Below are 19,716 nucleotides of genomic sequence, written 5' to 3' on the forward strand. Positions count from 1 at the left end.
GGGTGGGGGGGGTGGGGGGGGTGGGGGGGGGCGGGGGGGATATATGATAAGGGACTCTATGGAGAAGTCAAGGAGATGGATGGAAAGTAGGGTTAGGGAAGGAAAACCAGAAAGGGTATCCTGGAGTCCGGTAGTCTCTCTTCCCACTCTCTTCCCAGCCAGGCCAGCTGTAGGACTCCTGTAAATGTGGAGGGACCATGGGATCACTGGGGTCAAGAAAGCCAAGGGCCAGATGCAGATCAGGATTCCTGATCACTTGATAGGGGTCCTCTTACTTTACATGACCTTGTTATGTAGTTTTGAGGACTGGCACTGGTCAGCAGAACATATGTGGAGACATGGGTGGGCTCAGAAGAAATACTTTTAAGCATATGAGCTGTATAGTAGAACCAGCAAGATAAAGGGTTCCCCGCCCTAATGATCTTTAGACTAAGTTTTACTATGAATTTGCTGTTCTGTTTCTGTGTGGTTTTTGTTTGCTTGTTTCAGACAGGTCCAATGTAACCCAGGCTGGCCTTGAACTTACTATATAGCTTTGAACTTCTGCTTTTTATGCCTCTACCCTCTGAGTGTTGGGGTTACAGGGTTCACCACCACATGCAGTTTATGCAGTGCTGAGTACTAAACCTAGGGTTTCATGCGTGCTGGGTAAGCATTCTACCTATTGAGCATACCCCCAGCCCCGAGTCTAGGTAGTTTTAAAGCATTTTATTGGGTGTCTAGTAGAGGCCACATAATATGCCAGGCAGTTTCTGTCTGTGTTATTCACATTGTCTCTAGCTCTGAAGGGAGTTACTATGTTTTCACAGAAAACAAAGCTGAGGCTTGGAAAGGCATAAGGGGTTGTATGAGAAGGTCTGCCTGTCTACACAGCCGTTTGAGGAATATGTATTGAGTATCTACACAAGACACTGTTTAGCTACTAATGCCTGAAGGGTGACTACAATATAATCCTAAGAGATTGTTACAAGCGAGAACAGGGCCAAGGATGTGGCTCAGTTGGTAGCATGCTCTGCCCAGCATGCAGGTGGCCCTATGGCCCAGCCTGTAATCCCAGCACTTGGGAGGTAGAGGGATCATTCTCAGCTGCATATGGAGTTCAAGAACAGCTTGAGCTACCTGAGACAGGGGTTTCAAAGAAACAGTCCGGAGTGGTAACTGCAGCAACCCAGGCACCCAGGTTCCTAGAGGCAGGAAGAAGTGGAGGGACCAGTGTCTAAATCAAACTGGTTCAAAGCCTTTCTAGGAAGCAACAGCAAGGGGACCTACAAGGCGCTTCCAGAGGCTTGGCGATGGCCTGTTTTGTATGGCTTGGTGGGCATGGATATTGGGGCGACCAGGGGGAGGCAGGGCCATGTTGAATGTGGCTTTGCTGTCACCTTAGATGACACTGAGCCTCCCTCTCTGGATTGTACATAGAGGGAGGGCTGAGGCCTTCCTCGTGTCCTTGGCACTCATTCAGACTCTTCTTCCAGCTGTTGGAGGGAGGGATTTAGTATGTGGTGAGGAAGGTGGCCAATGTTCTGAAAGAAACTGACTTGTGTCTCTTGGGAAAGAAGATCGGCCTTCAACTGCAAACAAGCTGTGAATCTGTGGAGAACAGTGAGGAAGCCTGATGTTTGTGGCAAGTTATTGGCCTTTTCCCCCTCCCCCACCTACGTGCCCTATCCTTCCTGAACATAAACCTGGATAATGGAACCCAACTCAGGTTCCTGATGACCTCACCAAATAGCTCCATTCGGACCCTGGAACTCTATAGCAATTTGCCTTTCTGACTAGGTTCTCATTGGTCTGATACAATTTCATTTATCCTCTTAAGTAGGCAAGAGCTTCTCAGAGCCCAGCATGGTGGCACACCTGTATAAGAAGCAGAGGCAGGGCCTGGCAGTGGTGGTGCACACCTTTAATCCCAGAACTAGGGAGGCAGAGACAGTCAGATCTCTGTGGGTCTGAGGCCAGCCTGGGCTACAGAGTGAGACCATGTCTGAGAGAAAAAGAGAGAGAGAGAGAGAGAGAGAGAGAGAGAGAGAGAGAGAGAGAGAGAAACAAGCAAAACATGTTTGAAAAATAATATTGAGGAGCTAGGGAGATGGCTCAGTAGTTAAGAGCACTGACTACTCTTCCAGAGGACCTGGGTTCAATCCCCAGCACACACATGGCAGCTCACAACTGTCTGTAACTCTAGTTCCAGGGGATCCAACACCCTCATACAGACATATATACAGGCAAAACACCAATGCACATGAAATAAAAATAAATAAAATTAAAAAAAAAGAAAAATAAGATTCAGGGTCAGGCCCACTGGTGCAAGCCATTAATCCTAGCATTCGGGTGGCAGAGGTAGGGGGATCTCTGTGAGTTTGAGTCCAGCCTGGTTTACATATGAGTTCCAAGACAGACAGGGTTATGTTGGAAGACCCTGTCTCCAAAAGAAAAGAAAAAAATAAGATTGAAAATGGCTAGGAGACTCCAAAACCAGAAGTTTTGTATCTCTGGTGGGGTCTCACAGAAAGACTGATGAGGACTGAGGGAAGCCCCTGTAGGCAAAAGACTGGTAATGAGCAAGGTCTCCTGGTACCCGCAGTGTGCTTGAGATGCTTGTACGAAGGACTTTGGGAGTCAGCCATGTAGTAGGTTGGGGGGAGCAAGATCCCTTGGACATGTAAGATCTACCCACTTTCAGTCATCACTATTACAGGCTTGGTGGTAGAGGAATCATACTTTTTTTTTTCTTTTGGTTTTTCAAGACGGTGTTTCTCGGTGTAATACCCCTGGCTGTCCCAGACTCCCTCTGAAGACCAGGCTGGCCTTGAACTCACAGAGATCCACCTGCTGCCTCTGCCTCCTGAGTGCTGGGATCAAAGGTGTGCGCCAGCACTGTCTTTTGTTTTGTTTTGTTTTTTAAGACAGGGTTTCTTTGTGTATCCCTGGTTGACCTGGAACTTGCTCTGTAGACCAGGCTATCCTCAAACTCACAGAGATCTGCCTGCCTCTGGTTTGGTTTCTTGAAACAGGGTATTATGTAGCCCAGGCTGGACTTGAACTCCCGATGTCATTTCAATGACCTTGAACTTTTTGTGTATAGTGTTAAGAATTTAATTTAGTGGCTCAAATGTGCTGGAAGCACTCTTATCGCTGAGCTATATTCCTAGCCTGCTCTTGAACTTCTGATCCCCCTGCCCCCACCTCCCTAGTGCTGATATTTCAGGTGTGTACCACTAAGCCCTAGTTATCCAGAACTAGGGATCAAACCCCAGGCCTCCAGTAGGCTAGGCCTGAGCTACTTCCCTAGCTCAAGAAGTCTGATGCAAATGTTTGAGTTTGGAGATTTCCCTGTTTAGGGCTGGGAGACTGAGACAGAAAAGGAGCTAACCCGAGATTGCGCAAGAAGGAGGAGTGCTGGAGGAGGAGACCAGATGATCGGGACGAGGAGACCAGATGATCGGGACGAGGCACAAAGCTGGTTTCACCTCTAATAGAAACGAAAGACGTTTAAGAAACTTGCAAATGGCATTTGAAAAACTTCCCTAGAGGGAGGCAGAGGAGTCTCCTGGAGGGAAGCTGGCACCTGGGCAGGGTTCCCTGGAAACCCTCTTTTTTCAGGAGCATCTGTCTCCACGAGTTGCGGGTTCATCTCCCGAAAGTTGAAGGACAGTTTGCTCAGATCTCCCCGCGGTACCCCGGTCTTTGGTCCCCAGTTTCCTCTTCTGTGGACTGGACCTTGAACTTCGGGAAGTCGCCACTGACGTGGGTCCACGAGGGCTGTGGCACAGTCCTGCTGCTCTGTGAGGCGGATCCCTGTTCTTTCTGTGTCTTCAGCCCTGTGGGTTTCCCTGATTTCGCCTTGCTGGGCTCCTCGGAGGTAGTGAAGCTCGACATCTGCTGATCCATGAATATTCAGGAAGGGAACTGCAGCTCCTGGGCCCCCCTGCCAGCCACCAGCCCCTCTGGCGGCTGTCCTGCCCGCCAGAGCCCAGGCTGCTGACATACCCAGCAGCTGCTCGGGCCCCAACTGTTCACATTGTTTGTTCAGCACGGCGGGGGATTTTCAAGCCCCGGACATGCTTTAGGGGGTGGGGAGGCTGCCAGAGGGCTTGAGGATTCGTGTTATGTGGGGCTTTTTCTCCTCTGAAACCCAAGCCTACAGTTCTGCCTCTGGACTGGAGCGTTTAAAGCTGCTGGGCTGAGAGCCCACACTTGCCTTCCACAACTCTGAATTTGAATCATGGAATCTAGGGCTTTAGAAGAAGAGAAAGGGCTGGATGCTAAGGGCTGCAAAGAGCGTTTGTGTAGCTCCTTGCCGTGTGCCCAGGGTCTTAAAGAATGTGCCTCTGGGCCTTCGGGTGCAGCTGTGCGGTGAGTGGGTTCTATCCCCCCCCCAGCATCCCACCAAAAGAGAACGAGCCCCGCTACTCCTTGAGCGATGTCCGTCACACTCTGAGCTGAACCCCTGACAGGCAGCGCTTGGTTGATTCTCACAGGCTCAGTAGCATCTGCATTTTAAATATGTGGAAACTGAGTCCCAGAGAGGACACCAGGCTGTCTGTCACAGCTGGCAGGGGAAGCAGCAAGACTGGGACCTTGATGTGTGTGTGTGTGTGTGTGTGTGTGTGTGTGTGTGTGTGTGTGTGTGAGAGAGAGAGAGAGAGAGAGAGAGAGAGAGAGAGAGAGAGAGAGAGAGAGAGAGGGAGATGTATGGACACGGTCATGTGTAAGTGTGCACGCAGAGGGCAGAGGTCATATTTTTTTTTTCAAATGAGGGCATGGATGAGATGGGGTTCACTGAGGATAACAGCAACATGAACCACCAGGCGTCCTGAGTAGCAGCAGGGATGCTATATCTGAGGAGGAGGGAGAGTCTGTCTCAGCTCAGCAGCTAATGTGTGGGAGCAAGGTGAACCCTTTACTCACTCACAGCCTGTCTGCCAGCCATGTCCTGGCATCACTTGTACAAATACCACCATTAAAGCAATTCACAGTGAAAAATAAATAAATAAAAATTTAGATTTTTTTTTTCATTTTGATTTGTATGAGTGTTCTGCTTGTGTATGTGTGTGTTCAGGTGCATGGACCTCAGATCCCTTAGAACGAGTTACAAATGGTTGTGAGCCACCACGTGGGTGCTGGGAATTGAACCCTGGTCCTCTGTGTAGAGTAACAAATAGCCTTAATGTCTGAACCATCTGTCCAGTCCTCACCTTATCTTTTTGGGACAGGGTCTCTCACTGAACTTGGAGCTCATTGGCTAAACTGGCTCCAGGGATCTCCCTGTCTCCACTTCCCCAGCCCTGGGATTATAGATGTGAGTGCTAGGGATCCAAATTCTGAGCCTCACAACTGTGTAAAAACCACTTTCCCACCTGGGCCATTTCCCCAGCCTCTGGGACCTCGATTGTCTGCCTACAGTGGGACTGCCTTCTCCCCAAGCACTTGCTATATCACTCAGGCCAGCCTTGTTCAGCAGAGCCTGGTTGATGGAGTGTGAGGACCGGTTCTCTCTGACCCTCCATCCTTCACATTTCTACCTCATCCCCTTGCCTCAGCCAGTCAGTACTGTCCTTTTCCCCCCTTTGTATTATTATTATTGTTATTAATTTTATGTGTGTTGGCACTTTGCCTGCATGTGTGCCATGTGTCTTGCCTGCTGCTTGTAGAGATCTGAAGAGGGATCAGAGCCTTTGGAACTGGAGTTACAGATGGTTGTGAGCTGATGGAGTGCTGAGGCCAAATCCTAGTCCTCTGAACAAATAGCCAGTGTTCTTAACCACTGAACCATCCTTCCAGCTCTGGCTGTCCTGGAACTCACAGAGATCCGCCTGCCTCTGCCTCCCGAGTGCTGGGATTAAATGTGTGCGCACCACCACTGTCCAGCACCTAGACTATCTTATTCCTCTTTGAATGCTATGGGGACAGAGAGGAGTCTAGGTGTTGACCAGGGTGGCAGACAGAGGAACATGTATGTCAGGGAACACAAATGGAACAGTGTGGGGTGTGCGTGGATGGTGCTGTGTTTGCTCTGGAACTGACATCAGTAAATAAACTGAGACCTGGGAGAAGTGCTTCGCTCAAGGCATACATCTTCCTGATTGCCTAGTCTTCCTCATTTGTGTGGCTCTGTCATGCCGGACTTGCCTCATGATGAGGATGTCACCTCCATCCTTGGTCTGCTTTCAGATGTGCCATTCTGCCTTACAGAGGGGAGTCAGGCCAGAGCCTAAGAGGAGACCTTGGGCGACTGAGTTTTTATGGGACAGAGGACAGCAGTCCAGCTGTGATGAAGGACTTACATGGGGAACCATTGCTCTAGGATAATGATGGGCAGGCTCTGATGAAGAATTAATTATGATAAGAAATATTTCCCTCTGTGATTTTGTCTTGATTTGGGATAGTGTACATTCTATTATCCTTCTCATCCCTTTGTGACAGTGACAGTGTTAGGGTCTACAGGCAGCAGCATGTACACACACACACACACACACACACACATGCATGCACGCACACTTACATTCATAGTATGTTTCTCAGAGTTTTCCACTACAACATTTTTTCTAGCTTGTGGTGTGTATTCAGTTGGGTAATAGTGGTGGAGATGACCCATTGGATTCCAGAGAGAATAAAACCACTGAGCCACCACACAGTGCCAGGCAACGCTACATCTTCTGCAATTCATCCCAGTGGGCATTCATGACAGCCCTAAAAGGAAAGAATTGCTATGTATTTTTTAAACCAAGATACAATTTAGGTAGAATTTACCACATGTACAAGCATGCTTTTTTGAGACAAAGTTTCATATAATCCAGGCTGGCATCCAAATTGCTACATAGCTGAAGTGAGGATAACCCTGAACTATTGATCCTCTTGCCTCCATCCCAGAATGTTGAGATTACAGGTGTGCACCACCCACCCAACTTATGGAGCACTGGGGGTCAAACCCAGGCCTCGTGCATGCTATGCAAGCAATCTACCAACTGTGCTATATATGTCCCCTGCACTGTACACTCCACCCTGTGGGTTTTAATATTCTAATACAGTTGTGTTCCTTGACCACTGTCTAATTCTAGAACATCTTCATCAAAAAGAAACCGCATGCTCCTTGCAGTCACTCCCCCTCCCCCCATTCGTCTCTGCTCAAAATTCTTGGTAACCATTAATCTATTTTCTGTCTATGGACATTTCATGGACGTGAGATCACAAAGTCTGTGGCATCTGGTGCCCGGGGTCTTTCATTTGGCATGAAGTTTCCAGGGTTACTCCATGCACTAGCATGCAGAGCACTCCATCTCTTTGGCTGACTGGACAAAATATTAGTCACTTATTGGATGGAAAGCAAACATTTGGGTCAAATTTACTTTGTGGCTGTTGTGATGGGCTGCTGTGAGCGGGATCCTTTGGTGGGTGCAGAGGTCCAACTATGGATAGATGGGACCCTAGAAGGAAGGAGCTTCTGGCAAAGGGGGAGCTGGCTCAGATAGTTACAGGGTCTTTCCATAAGTGATTGGCACTGGGGGGTGAGCCAGTGACTGGGGGGTGAGCCAGTGACCGGGAGGCCACACACCCACAGCTCTGGTGCCTCTTCCTCCACACAGGGGAGCTGCTGTTGCCCCAGGAGACAACTGTCAAGCTGAGCTGTGATGTGGGGCCACTGCAAGTGGTCCTGGGTCCCAAGCAGGCTGCAGTGTTGGACTGTAGTTTGGGGACTACTGCTGCTGGACCACCAACCAGGGTGACATGGAGCAAGGATGGGGACGCTGTGCTGGAGCATGACCACCTGCACCTGCTACCCAATGGCTCCCTGTGGCTATCCTCAGCTCCAGAACCAGAAGACGGTGCTGATGAGGAAGCTTTTAGGACATGGAAGGTCATTGAGGGCAGCTATTCCTGTCTGGCCCATGGCCCACTGGGGGTAGTGGCCAGCCAGGTTGCTGTGGTCAAGCTTGCCAGTAAGTGCTTGCATCTGGGGTGAGGGTTGAGATTTGGGGACCAAAGGGGAGGGATGGGGGGAGCGAATAGCAACTATAGTTACTTACTTACCTGTACCAGAAGCAGGAACCTAACCCAGGTTCCCTCCCTCCTGTCCTGTCCTGCTCAGTGGGTCCCTTATCTGCCCTTCCTGTCCTGTGTCCTTCAACTGTGTCTTCACCCCTCACTGTCCCTTACCGTCCTTTCCCTGACCTTTGAGTTCTAGTGTATAGGGCTTGCTTGTCTTCCAGGAAGGGGTCAGGGCCCCAAAGCTGTCTCTTCGTGTCCCCTACCCACACAGCACCCTGCCCAGGAGTATAACCAACCTCTATCCTCCTGGCATTGGCCCCTTAGGGCTTTCTAGAGCACAGGCTACCAAGAAATGTACCCATCCTAGAGTGTGATCATGATGGTGATGTTGGGCAGGAGGGCCTTGGAATTCACTCAGCACCATCTAACCAGTAATCATTTTTGTATCCCTTGGCCACGTCTCTCTGCTCCCCAACTGCGTCTCCCTTGTTCTGGATTTGCTTGGCTCTGTGTTTCCATGACTCCGTGTTCTGTGTTCACTTTTTCATGCTCTCACTCTCTCTCCTCACTGTGCTTGTCCTCAGCACTCGAAGACTTCTCTCTGCACCCAGAGTCCCAGACAGTGGAGGAGAATGGCACAGCACGCTTTGAATGTCACACTGAGGGACTGCCAGCCCCCATCATTACTTGGGAAAAGGACCAGGTGACAGTGCCTGAGGAGCCTCGGTGAGTGTCCCAAAAGGGAGCCCGCTCCAATGTGCATGGCAGAGGGTTCTGGAATGTGTTTAGAACCAGGATTCTTAGAGCCAAGGTGGCTCTATTCACCTAAACTCACCCAAGAGCCAACTGCTAGCCTGACTTCTAGCCCAGTTAGAAGGCTTCCTCTCTGGAAGAAAAGCCACCCACCAGGCTGAGGTGCACAGAACCAGAGGACAGTCTAGAGCCCTTCCAAGCACTCATAATCCACCACTTGCTTTATCGAGGGCACTAAGAGCCAGAGAGCGACAGTGATCTATTTCTGACCACACCGGGAGCAGTGCACTGGCTGAAGACTGGCTTCTGCTCAGCTCGCTCTTTCCAAAGTTCCTCTGCAGTTCCTCCCTGGACTCCCAAGTGCCCTTCCTGTCTCCACTGGACCCTGTGAGGTGCAGGCGTCTGAGCAGCAGGCTGCAGGGTCTGTCGTGTTTCATTCTCCTCTCTTCCTATAAAGATAGATGGAACAATCCAGGGAAAATTCCAGTTTGGAAGCAAAGCAGAGCACAGGCAGGACTTTTTCCCTGCGGAGCCTCCTGGCAAGTCCAGATACACAGGCCAGAACCCAGAGACTCACTGTCTCTGTGGCCTCTGGGTTGGTTTCAACTCTTGGTCCTCACTCCATGGATCCTTACCCATCTCTGGGGGATGCAGCTCCAAACGTCTCTCCCAGGCATTCACAGCCCTCTCCTGCATCTGTCCATCAGCTGCATCTTTCCCCTCTGCTGCATGGAAGTGGGATCCCCCAGGCTCAGAAACGCTGGCTTCCAAATCACTCCCAAGCACCATCCCGACCCACTTCTTGATGCTGGGCTGCCCTCAGCCTTGCTGACTTTTGCCTGAGTGGTAGGAGTGGAAGGTATTAGAAAAGTCACAGGATACCTGTGGTCAGGTGAAGTCAGCAGCTAGATCCTTGTTGACCTAGTATAGCCTGGCCTCTACTCCTTCTTAACACACCTTAACACACTGCTTCCCATTCAGCTCCATTCTACCTGTATCTGTGAAACGAAATGGGAAGGACATTCAATTAAGTTGTAATTTCCCAAAATGTGGTTTTATAGCATGTCAATTTTTTCAGGGTTTTTTTGTTTTTGTTTTTGGTTTTTGGGTTTTTGTTTTGTTTTGTTTTGTTTTTTTGTTTTTTGTTTTTTGTTTTGTTTTTTTAAAGACAAGGTCTCATTGTAATTCAGGCTGGCTTCAAACTCAACGTTAGCCAAAGATGACCCTGAACTTCTGCTCTTCCTGTCTGCTGAGTTCTGGAATAACAGTCTATGTGATACTGGGGATAGAACCCAGGACTTTGGTCAAGCTAAGCAAGTGTTCTTAGCAATTGAGCTACATTCCCAGCCCAAAGGTACATTTTTAAAGTTCATAGAAATAAAAAAGAAAGAAAAATTATCTCATTGCCCAACTGCTGGTAATTGTTGTTGTTGTTGTTCAATTATTATTTTTTTCTTTTTCCTGACATAGGGTCTTGCTAAGTAGCCCAGGCTGGCCTCAGACTTATGACCTTTCTCCCTCAGTTTCCACAGCCCTGGAGTTATAGGCCTGTGCCACCGTACTTGGTCTCATTTATCAATTGTTGTTTTTCTCTCATTGTTAGGTCTCTGTTTTGCTTGAAATAGGGCCTCCCTGTGTATCCCAGGCTTGTCTAGCCCTCACTATGTAGACCAGGCTGGCCTCAGCAAAACAGTGGGGATCATATTTCCCCTCCCAGCACCTAATTCAGGCATCATCCGGTGAAGCTACAGGCCTCACCCATGAGGTGAGGCTGCCAGCTCCCGGCTCCAGCAGCACTTGCCACTGAAAACTGACCCTGCTCTATAAATAGCCCAGGCTCACATGCCCCAGCACATTGTGTCAGGGAATAAAGAAATGTCTAAAACAGTAACTTGATTTTGGCCAAGGTGTGTATTTTTGCGTGTGCCCAGCTATACAAATATGATAGTCATAAATTCAGCCTAGTGGTTATAGGAGATGGTAGGCTGTGAGCCCCTGCGACACAGGTACACTCCGTCAGGGGACAGGCACCTATTTTCTGACTAACAGTAACAGCTAAACCCCAAGGCAGTTCCTTGGTATTTACTATTTGTTTCAAGGCAGAGTCTCATGTAGCCTAGGCTGGCCTTGAACTCCTAACCCTCCTTCTACTTCCCCAGTGCTGGGATTGCAGGCGTGAGCCACCACCGCCTCTTTATTAGGTGCCAAGGATAGAACCCAGGGTTTTATGCATGCTACCAACACTGTGTTACCCAGGGTTTTGTGTATAGCTACTCTACCAGCTGAACTACATCCCAGCCCCACCTACACTAATTTCTAATAAGATGGGATACTTTTTCTTCCACGGGAGCCAGTCATGAATGAGACTGAAAAATTGAATTTATGTTAAGATTCATGCCAAAACACACAACTTTATAGAATGAGAAGGGAAGTCACCTACCACTAAACACAGTTACTAACATTTTGAGTATTCCATCCAAGTCCTTTGAAATACACGTGAGGTTCATATCTGTATACATGTGTTTGGAGCTTGTAAGTTACAGCTTAGGGAATGTGAGCTCATGGGAAGAGGGTCAGGGTCGTGAAGCATGCAGGACAGGAGTCAGTGGAGCCCTTTTCCAGATGAGAAAAGTGATACGTCATGGCACTTGCCACAGTCACACACGTTAGACCTGGTTCTCTCACCCCGTGGCACTGATGCTTCTGTGTTGAAGCCCACCCACCGTTACAAAACAAAATTCAGTTCTCTTGCTGGGCGATGGTGGTGCACACCTTTAATCCCAGCACTCAGAGGCAGAGGCAGGAAGATCTCTGTGAGTTAGAGGCCAGCCTGGGCTACAGAGTGAGTTCCAGGACAGGTTCCAAAGCTACACAGAGAAACCTTGTCTTGAAAAACAAAACAAAACAAAAAATTCGGAAAGGCACATACTTTTAAGTTTCACATTTGGAAATGTGCTATCCCAGCATTTGGAAGGTCGAGGCAGGAGGATCAGAAGTTCAGACTCACCCTCAGATGTATGGAATGAGTTCCACACCAGCCTGTGATAACCTATCTCAAATAATTACTTATTTTGTAGAGATCAACAAATAAGAGCCCCCAATAATCCCCCTCACAGAGGAAGCCCCATGCACTACTCAAGCTTTGCCAACCTTGGCTTTTTCTTCATGCATTCCAACCTATCATGTATCTGTTTTCCAAAACCAGAATTTCTTCCTAAGCACTATTTTGTGACTTCTCCCCTACTAACCAATACATCTCGGATATCTTTCCAAAATCAGAGCTTCCCAAACCACACTGCAACAAAAACAGACAAAGTTTAGAAAGCCCTGAGCAGGCAAGGTCCCACCTTGCCTCTGGCTTGCAGCTCCAGCTCAGTGCCCGAGGAAGGAGCATGTCCACTCACGCACGCAGGCACGCAAAGTTAAGTTAAGGAATGGATTGGCACTTGGCACTTGGTGCACCATTTTCCTGGCAAGACCAGAGACCCTTAGGGTTAGAGAGTGGAGGCAATTAGCTGAGGCCCTGTCTGGCTGGGAGGAGGGAGAGGAAAAGCTTCAGAAGGCAGCATGTTAGGTAGAGTCTGGCATGAGGGGCCTGATTCCTCCTCATTTCATTTCTCATGGCAGTGGGTAGGGCCCTGGCCCAGATATTTCCTTGCGTCCCCTCCTGTTCCACTGCCCCACCTCTCTACCTTAGCACATGTGTGAGTGGCTCTGGAGCTGAGGTCAGAGGTTATGTGGGGGACAAAGGTTCACCTGGGGGATGAGGAAAGACATCATACTGCCACTGAAGGTTTCTAAGCACCTAAGGTTTCTCAGGTTTCTAGAACATCTCCCCAGACCCTTCTTCAGCCCTGGACCACACCACCTCTCTGACATTTAGGTTTTCTCAGCCCCTGCTTCTCCAGGAGCAAAGAATCTTCCTCTACCACACAACTGCCCTGTCCCTCTCTGGCTCCACCCAGTCTCTACACCTAAGATTTTCACCACCTGGAGCTGATCCCTAGAAGACCTCATCACCTCCTGCTTGGTTGAGCATACTCAGTGCCCACCATCCCAACCTTCCTGCCCCAAATTTCTCAAGGGAGATCTCCTGGCCTCCTCAACCCTTTACCCAGGAGGGTCAGGTCACAATGCCCTCATCCCTCCTGGACTGTTGGGTAGATCGCTGGATGGGACCTACAGGAAACCATGCCCATTCCCTCCCACAGGCATCCCTAGCTATGAGCAGTGGGCCGAACATAGCATTGAGGGCCAGGAGACCTGGGTTCAAGATGTTTTGTAGCACAGTGCCACAGCATCTAGACTGGCCTCAAACTCACTATGTAGCGCAGGATAACCTTGAACTTCTGATCCTCCTGCCTCCACCTCCCTAGGACTGTGATTGCAGGCATGAAGCATTACTGGTTTATACGGTGCTGAAAATGGAAGCTAGGGCCTGGTACACCCTAGATTAAACACCCTACTAACTGAGCCACATCCCAAGTCTCTTGTTTCAGGTTTTAACTGCTCCAGCTTGAAGGTCTTAGGTTAACACCCTACTCTGAGATTCAGTTTTGTTACCATAAAATGGAGGTTATGATTCTCCTGTCTCTTGGGATCCTTTTGAGGGTCAAAGGAGATCAATAAGGTTTTGTTTTGGGAGAGGAAAAGGAAGCACGGGTAAGAGGTAGGGCTGGGGAGGTGCAGGGAGATGGCTCAGCCGTTCAAAGTGTGTACTGCTCCTCCGGAGGACCTGGGTTTACTTTGCAGCATCCATATCAGGCTGCTCCAGCTCCATCTGTAATTCCAGCCCTCTGCTGGTCTCTGCAGACACTTGTACTAACACATAAACATACCTACACGTACACGGTTTAAAAAAATCCTCAGAAGGAAAAAGGTTTAAAAACAATCCAAACTGTTAAAAGGGTATGTGTCCAGGGGGCTGGAGAGATGTCTCAGAGATTAAGAGCACTGGCTGTTCTTCCAGAGGACCCAGGTTCAATTTCCAGCAACCACATGGTGGCTCACAGCCATCTGTAATGAGATCTGGTGCCCTCTTCTGGCCTGCAGGCATACATAATAAATAAATAATTTTTTTTTAAAAAAGGAGATAAATGTTTTAAAAAGGGAGGGGAGGTATGTGTGCATAATAAAAAGTAAGTTCCTGATACCCCCCAGCTTCCAGACTCCCAGGTCCCCTCCCCAGAGACAACCTCCTTTTATAGGGACATCCAGTACACATACAAACTTGTAAAAATGTTTAGTCTCCACTCATGTTATCCTACGGCACCGAAGCACTCTGGGAAGATGGCTTCTGGACCTGCGGCGTTCCATTTCAGGAAGTCCCCAAACCTGTGAGCTCAGGCCAGAACCACCAGTTTCCAGCCTCTGGATTTGTGAGAAGGCTGCAGTAAACATTGACATGTGTTTGCTGCGCATGTCTGAGACTCACTATGAGAGTCCAAGAAGGGCCAGGGCTAGATCGGAACCTCCTTGGTGCTGAACTGTGTGGGCTTGCCCAGGAAAGAGGGTGTGTTAGGCGACAGCTGCAAGACAATGACGTCTTCCTCAATTTCCTCACCCGCCGAAGCTGTTACCAAATCTTTTGGTCTTTGCCAGTCTGTTGGATGAGTTTAGACTTTATAGTCTGGATTTGCATTTCTGTCACTGTGGGCCACCTCCTGTATCCCCTTCCCCACCTCACAGGCTCCCTCTGCTCCTTCTCAAGGCTCATCACTCTTCCCAACGGCGTCCTCCAGATCCTGGATGTCCAGGACAGTGACATGGGCTCCTACCGCTGCGTGGCCACCAATTCAGCCCGCCAACGCTTCAGCCACGAGGCTTCACTCAGTGTGGCTCTCAGAGGTAAGTGGACAGGACACCTGGAGATTTCTGGGGACAGCCATATTGGAAATGAAAGGGACCAGGCCAGATCTTCAGACAAACGATTGGGTAGTAGTTCTACATGAGGATAGAACTGGGGTCCGGGACCCAAGATTCCAACTTCTGGTGGAGGGTTCCTTCCTTCTTATGAGGTATCTGCGTTTCCTAGAATTGGGCAGGAACTGGTAAGCAGGCAAGGTATCAAAAGAGGGGTGCCGATGCCCCACAGCCTCTGGTCCCTTCTGCCCCTCGGGGTGCCCTAAGGGCTCTGGGTAGGTGGGAGGCCTGCCCCACCTCTCGGTTTTATACACTGCCAGTCTGGCTCCTTGCCACCTGTGCGCTGGTCCTTGTCTGCCTTTCCCCCCTTCTTTTTCTTCAATTTTTTTTTTTACATTTATTTTTGTGTGTTTGTGCACATGTCCATGACACTCATGAACAGAAAACAATTTGTGGAAGTCAGTTGTCTCCTTCCACGAAGTGGGTTCCTGGGATCCGACTTGTGTCTTCAGGCATGGCAGCAAGCATCTTTAGGTGTTGAGCCGTTTTGTAAGTCCTTTTTCTGCCTTTCTCTGAAAAGCTACTGCCCGGATAAGATCCACTATCAAGGGCACTGGTTTTGGGGTCACAAAGACCTATTTTGAATCCTGAGTTTCCTCGCCCATCTGTGTGACCCTGGTCTGGCGATCAAATGTCCAGCTCAGAGGGGTTAGATGGGAATGCAAAGTGTTCGGCACTCAGCAGCTGCTCAGTAGATCTCACTTCAAGCCTCCCCGAAGGTCGCTCACTAGCGCCATCCCTCCGCCCCTTCGCTGGGCCCATCCTCTTGTTGCTGGGCTTCACTGGGCTGCGGCTCTGGGGGAACATTCTTTGCTCTCTTCTGCACTGGTTCTCTGCCTCCCCCTGCTGGACAAACAAGGTGTTCACCCTTCTGCTGCGCAGCGAGAGTATCCGACATAGAAAACTGCGCAAAGCTTCCTGGCTAAAAAGTGGAGCCCACCCCTTGCTTTGCACTTAGGACCCTCAGGCACTTTGGGAAAGGGATCTGCCTAACTCACACAACGCCTTATAGGTTATATCGATCTGCCGATATAGATCTAGGCAGTGCTAGATCTAGAACTGAGTGCTGGGTCCAAGGCAGAGGACGGGTGGGATGGATTTGGGAGGGAAATATGGTGTGTGACATGGGTGTGGTCTGCCCAGTCACTGGAAGGAGAGCCCATTTGTGTGGAGAGCATTCTTCTGGCTCCAAGAGGAAGAGCCCTGAGGCCCAGGCCAGCTCTGTTGGACTTGGTAGCTGCTTCCCTCTTCTGATAGAAGGATGCCCCCTGCTCTCCTGCCTCAGCTAGTACAGGAGCAACAGGTGATGGACCCGCTCTCCTGCTGTCTCTCCAGGGTCCTTGGAGGCTGCCAGAGGCCAGGATGTGGTCATTGTGGCAGCCCCAGAGAACACTACCGTAGTGTCTGGACAGAGTGTAGTGATGGAGTGTGTGGCCTCCGCTGACCCCACGCCTTTAGTGTCCTGGGTCCGAGAGGGTGAGTGTGGAGGGAAGAGGAGGAGGAGACTGGGGAAGTGGGCAGGACCCGTATCCCCCAGGCTTCAAGTCAGGAGCTACCTAAAGATGGAAGGAGAGAACCGACTCCACAAAGTTGCCCTCTACCTCCATAAGCACATTTGAGCAGGCCCAACATGTACACACATCCATGCAGTAATAAAGTGTAAACAAGCTGTGTTAAAGCCCAGTGGTGGTAGCACAGGCCTTTAATCCCAGCACAGAGGCAGGCAGATCTCTGAGTTCAAGGCCAGCCTGGTCTACAGAGTGGGTTCCAGGACAGCCAGAGCTACACAGAGAAACTCTGTCTAGATAGATAGATAGATAGATAGATAGATAGATAGATAGATAGATGATAGATAGATAGATAGATAGATAGATGATAGATAGATAAAGCCGGGCAGTGGTGGCGCACTCGGGATGCAGAGGCTGATGGATCTCTGTGAGTTCGAGGCCAGCCTGGTCTACAAAGCGAGTTCCAGGAAGGTGCAAAGCTACACAGAGAAACCCTGTCTCAAAAAATCCAATAAATAAATAAATAAACAAACAAACAAATAAAAGCAGCAAAAAGAAAGGTTGTATTAAATGTCTGCCCCCACCCACCAGAGGCTATCTAACCACAGTCTGCCCACCTACTATCTCTTATCTCCCATCTACCTAGGGATCAGAGTTACCAAGCTAGGATCAAAGGAACTGGAATTCAACCCAGCCACTGTGATGCTTCTGTGCCGGGGTGGGGGTGTAGAGGGATCCCCTTAGTTGGAGAGGGCATGGAGGGACAGCTCCAGCGTCCCCCTCCAGCCTGCTCCTTCTCTGACCCCAGACGGGAAGCCTATCTCCACGGATGTCATCATTATGGGCCGGACCAATCTTCTCATCGCCAGCGCGCAGCCCCGGCACTCTGGTGTCTATGTCTGTCGGGCCAACAAGCCCCGCACCCGCGACTTTGCCACCGCAGCCGCTGAGCTCCGAGTGCTGGGTGAGGGCTGGAGCTGTGGGACACTAGGGACGGGTGGGTGTCAGAGGGAGGAGAGGGCGTTTCTAGAAGATGGAATGTGGACAGGGATGCCATGGAAGCAGTCTTTATTTACTAATGGTGACTGTTGGACCCTAGCTGAAGGATAGAGTGGAGAGAGTTGAGACAAGGGATAGAGAGGGGTGTATGAGGCCAGGCTTGAGTGAGTGAGAGTGTGGGCGAGCTGGAGTGGGGTGAGGTTATGGGAGGAGATAGTGGAAAGGTCTGGATGGTGTGAAGCCTAGGAGCCAGAATCTGGACGTGGTAGCACTTGCCTGTAATCCCATCACTTGGAAGGCTGTATGTAGCAGGAGTGTGAGCTGGATCCTGGGCTCTGGAAGAGAGGAGGGCTAGCCCAGGAGAGGCCAGGGCAAGTGGGCAGGTGGGTGGACCCCGAGCTTGACCCAGGCGACTAGAGGAGAGAACCTCAGGGAGAGGCTGGGGGTCTGGTGTTTGGACACTTGGGGCGGGACCGACCTCTTGTCAGAGTCTCCCTCTTGACCCCAGGGGCTCCTGCGATCTCGCAAGCGCCAGAGGCTTTGTCGAGGACGCGGGCCAGCACGGCGCGTTTCGTGTGCCGCGCGTCGGGGGAGCCACGACCCGCGCTACGCTGGCTGCACGACGGGGCACCGCTGCGACCCAACGGGCGCGTCAAGGTGCAGGGTGGTGGCGGCAGCTTGGTCATCACGCAGATCGGCCTGCAGGACGCCGGCTACTACCAGTGCGTAGCGGAGAACAGCGCGGGAACCGCGTGTGCTGCTGCGCCCCTGGCGGTGGTGGTGCGCGAGGGGCTGCCCAGCGCCCCCACTCGGGTCACGGCCACGCCGCTGAGCAGCTCCACTGTGCTGGTGGCCTGGGAGCGGCCAGAACTGCACAGCGAGCAAATCATTGGCTTCTCCCTTCACTACCAAAAGGCAAGGGGTATGTCTACTCATGACCAAGTGGTCCCACTTAGGGTAACCACGGGTTAGATGGCTGATGGATTGCCTGGTGGGGACCTCTGTGGGTGGGGTGAGGGGATGGGAGGCGATCCTGCTAGGCAGTGACCTTCAGTCTAGTAGTAGAGTTCAGAGCGTGCACACACTTCTTCCCCTGAGAGAATGCTTGTCTTTACAGGGTTAATGGCGCCATTTTCCACCCCAGCTAAGTGTAGTAGTAACCACTTCAATTAGACAGCATGAGGACGTTCTGACCCGTTCTAGAATTAATATAAATGGGTAGACTAGCTGGCAAGGGCATTTATACCCATCAGCCTAGATTGTCTTCGACAATTTAGCTATACAAAAGCCATTAGGATTCCCCAGACCAACTCCAGCTGGTCAGACCTGTATCCCCTGTGCCACCATCTCAGGAGTGGACAACGTGGAGTACCAGTTTGCAGTGAACAATGACACCACAGAGCTGCAGGTTCGGGACCTGGAACCCAACACGGATTATGAGTTCTACGTGGTGGCCTATTCCCAGCTAGGGGCCAGCCGCACCTCCAGCCCGGCCCTGGTGCATACACTGGATGATGGTAGGACCTCTGAACCTGCAGTGACCTGGAACCCAGAGACATCCCCACCCAGAGATAGTGTACCCCAAGGACCTCTGCCTTGCCTTGTGATATCTTGTGTCCTGTAAAGGAGTGGGCAGAGTTTCTTCTTCCCAGTGTAAAATGGGGAAACTGAGGATCAGAAAATTAAAGTGACTTGCCAAAGGTCAGTAGGACAGCTGGGACTTGAGCCCAGCTCTTGTGAGTCCCCATATCACACAGGCCTCCTTCCTTACACCCTTGTATCATCCAGCCATTGGATAGAAAAGCCTCTGGCCACACTGTCCAATAGCCTTGGGGTAGGAAGGGTGTCTCTTCATCCTCCAGCTGGGGCTCTCCTGAGAGGCTCCCTTCCCTCCCTCAGATCCCGGGCCTGGGCCTGCTTCTGACTTGCTGTGTGACCTGGGCAAGTCTCTGATTGCTTCTGACCTCGCCTTCCCCATCCGTGGAGCGGAGCTCATGCCGATATTCTTCTGTCTCAGTTCCCAGCGCAGCACCCCAGCTCGCCCTGTCCAGCCCCAACCCCTCAGACATCAGGGTGGCGTGGCTGCCCCTGCCTTCTGGCCTGAGCAACGGGCAGGTGGTGAAATACAAGATAGAGTACGGTTTGGGGAAGGAAGGTGAGTGGGGTTGGGGCAATGGGGAGCTGTCAATGGGAAAGGGGGTTCTCTACCAGATGCGGGCGTCTGTGGGAGTGGGTCCCAGCGGGGGCGTGGGGAAGCTCTGGAAAAGAGCAATGGGGAGGCTAGAGAGAGAGCTTGATGCATAAAGTGCTTATGCAAGTCCAAGGACCTGAGTTCAATCCCAGCCTGGCATGGTGGTGGTGCCTGCTTGTAATCCCAGTGCAGGGGAGATGGAGACAGAAGGATCCCTTGTACTCACTGGGCTAAACTGGTGAGTTCCGGGCCACTGAGAGACCCTGTTGCAAAAGGTGGACAATACCACAGAAATCACAGCAGAAGTTGTCATCTTACATGTACCTGCACATGTGTGAACATTCACACTCATGG

The 19,716-nt window shown here is 50.7% G+C and overlaps 1 protein-coding gene across 1 annotated transcript in view; it reads left to right on the forward strand.

Moving 5' to 3' along the window:
* Igdcc4 (immunoglobulin superfamily DCC subclass member 4) overlaps positions 1-19,716 on the forward strand; it is a 36,115-nt gene that overhangs the window by 3,849 nt on the left and 12,550 nt on the right. Inside the window, 8 exon segments of the mRNA XM_036192354.1 lie at positions 7,587-7,940; positions 8,574-8,715; positions 14,453-14,589; positions 16,000-16,140; positions 16,981-17,136; positions 17,680-18,093; positions 18,524-18,688; positions 19,189-19,326. Coding sequence (XP_036048247.1) covers positions 7,587-7,940; positions 8,574-8,715; positions 14,453-14,589; positions 16,000-16,140; positions 16,981-17,136; positions 17,680-18,093; positions 18,524-18,688; positions 19,189-19,326 — 1,647 coding nt within the window.

The sequence above is a fragment of the Onychomys torridus genome, chromosome 7 (assembly GCF_903995425.1).
Source record: "Onychomys torridus chromosome 7, mOncTor1.1, whole genome shotgun sequence".
NCBI lineage: Eukaryota > Metazoa > Chordata > Mammalia > Rodentia > Cricetidae > Onychomys > Onychomys torridus.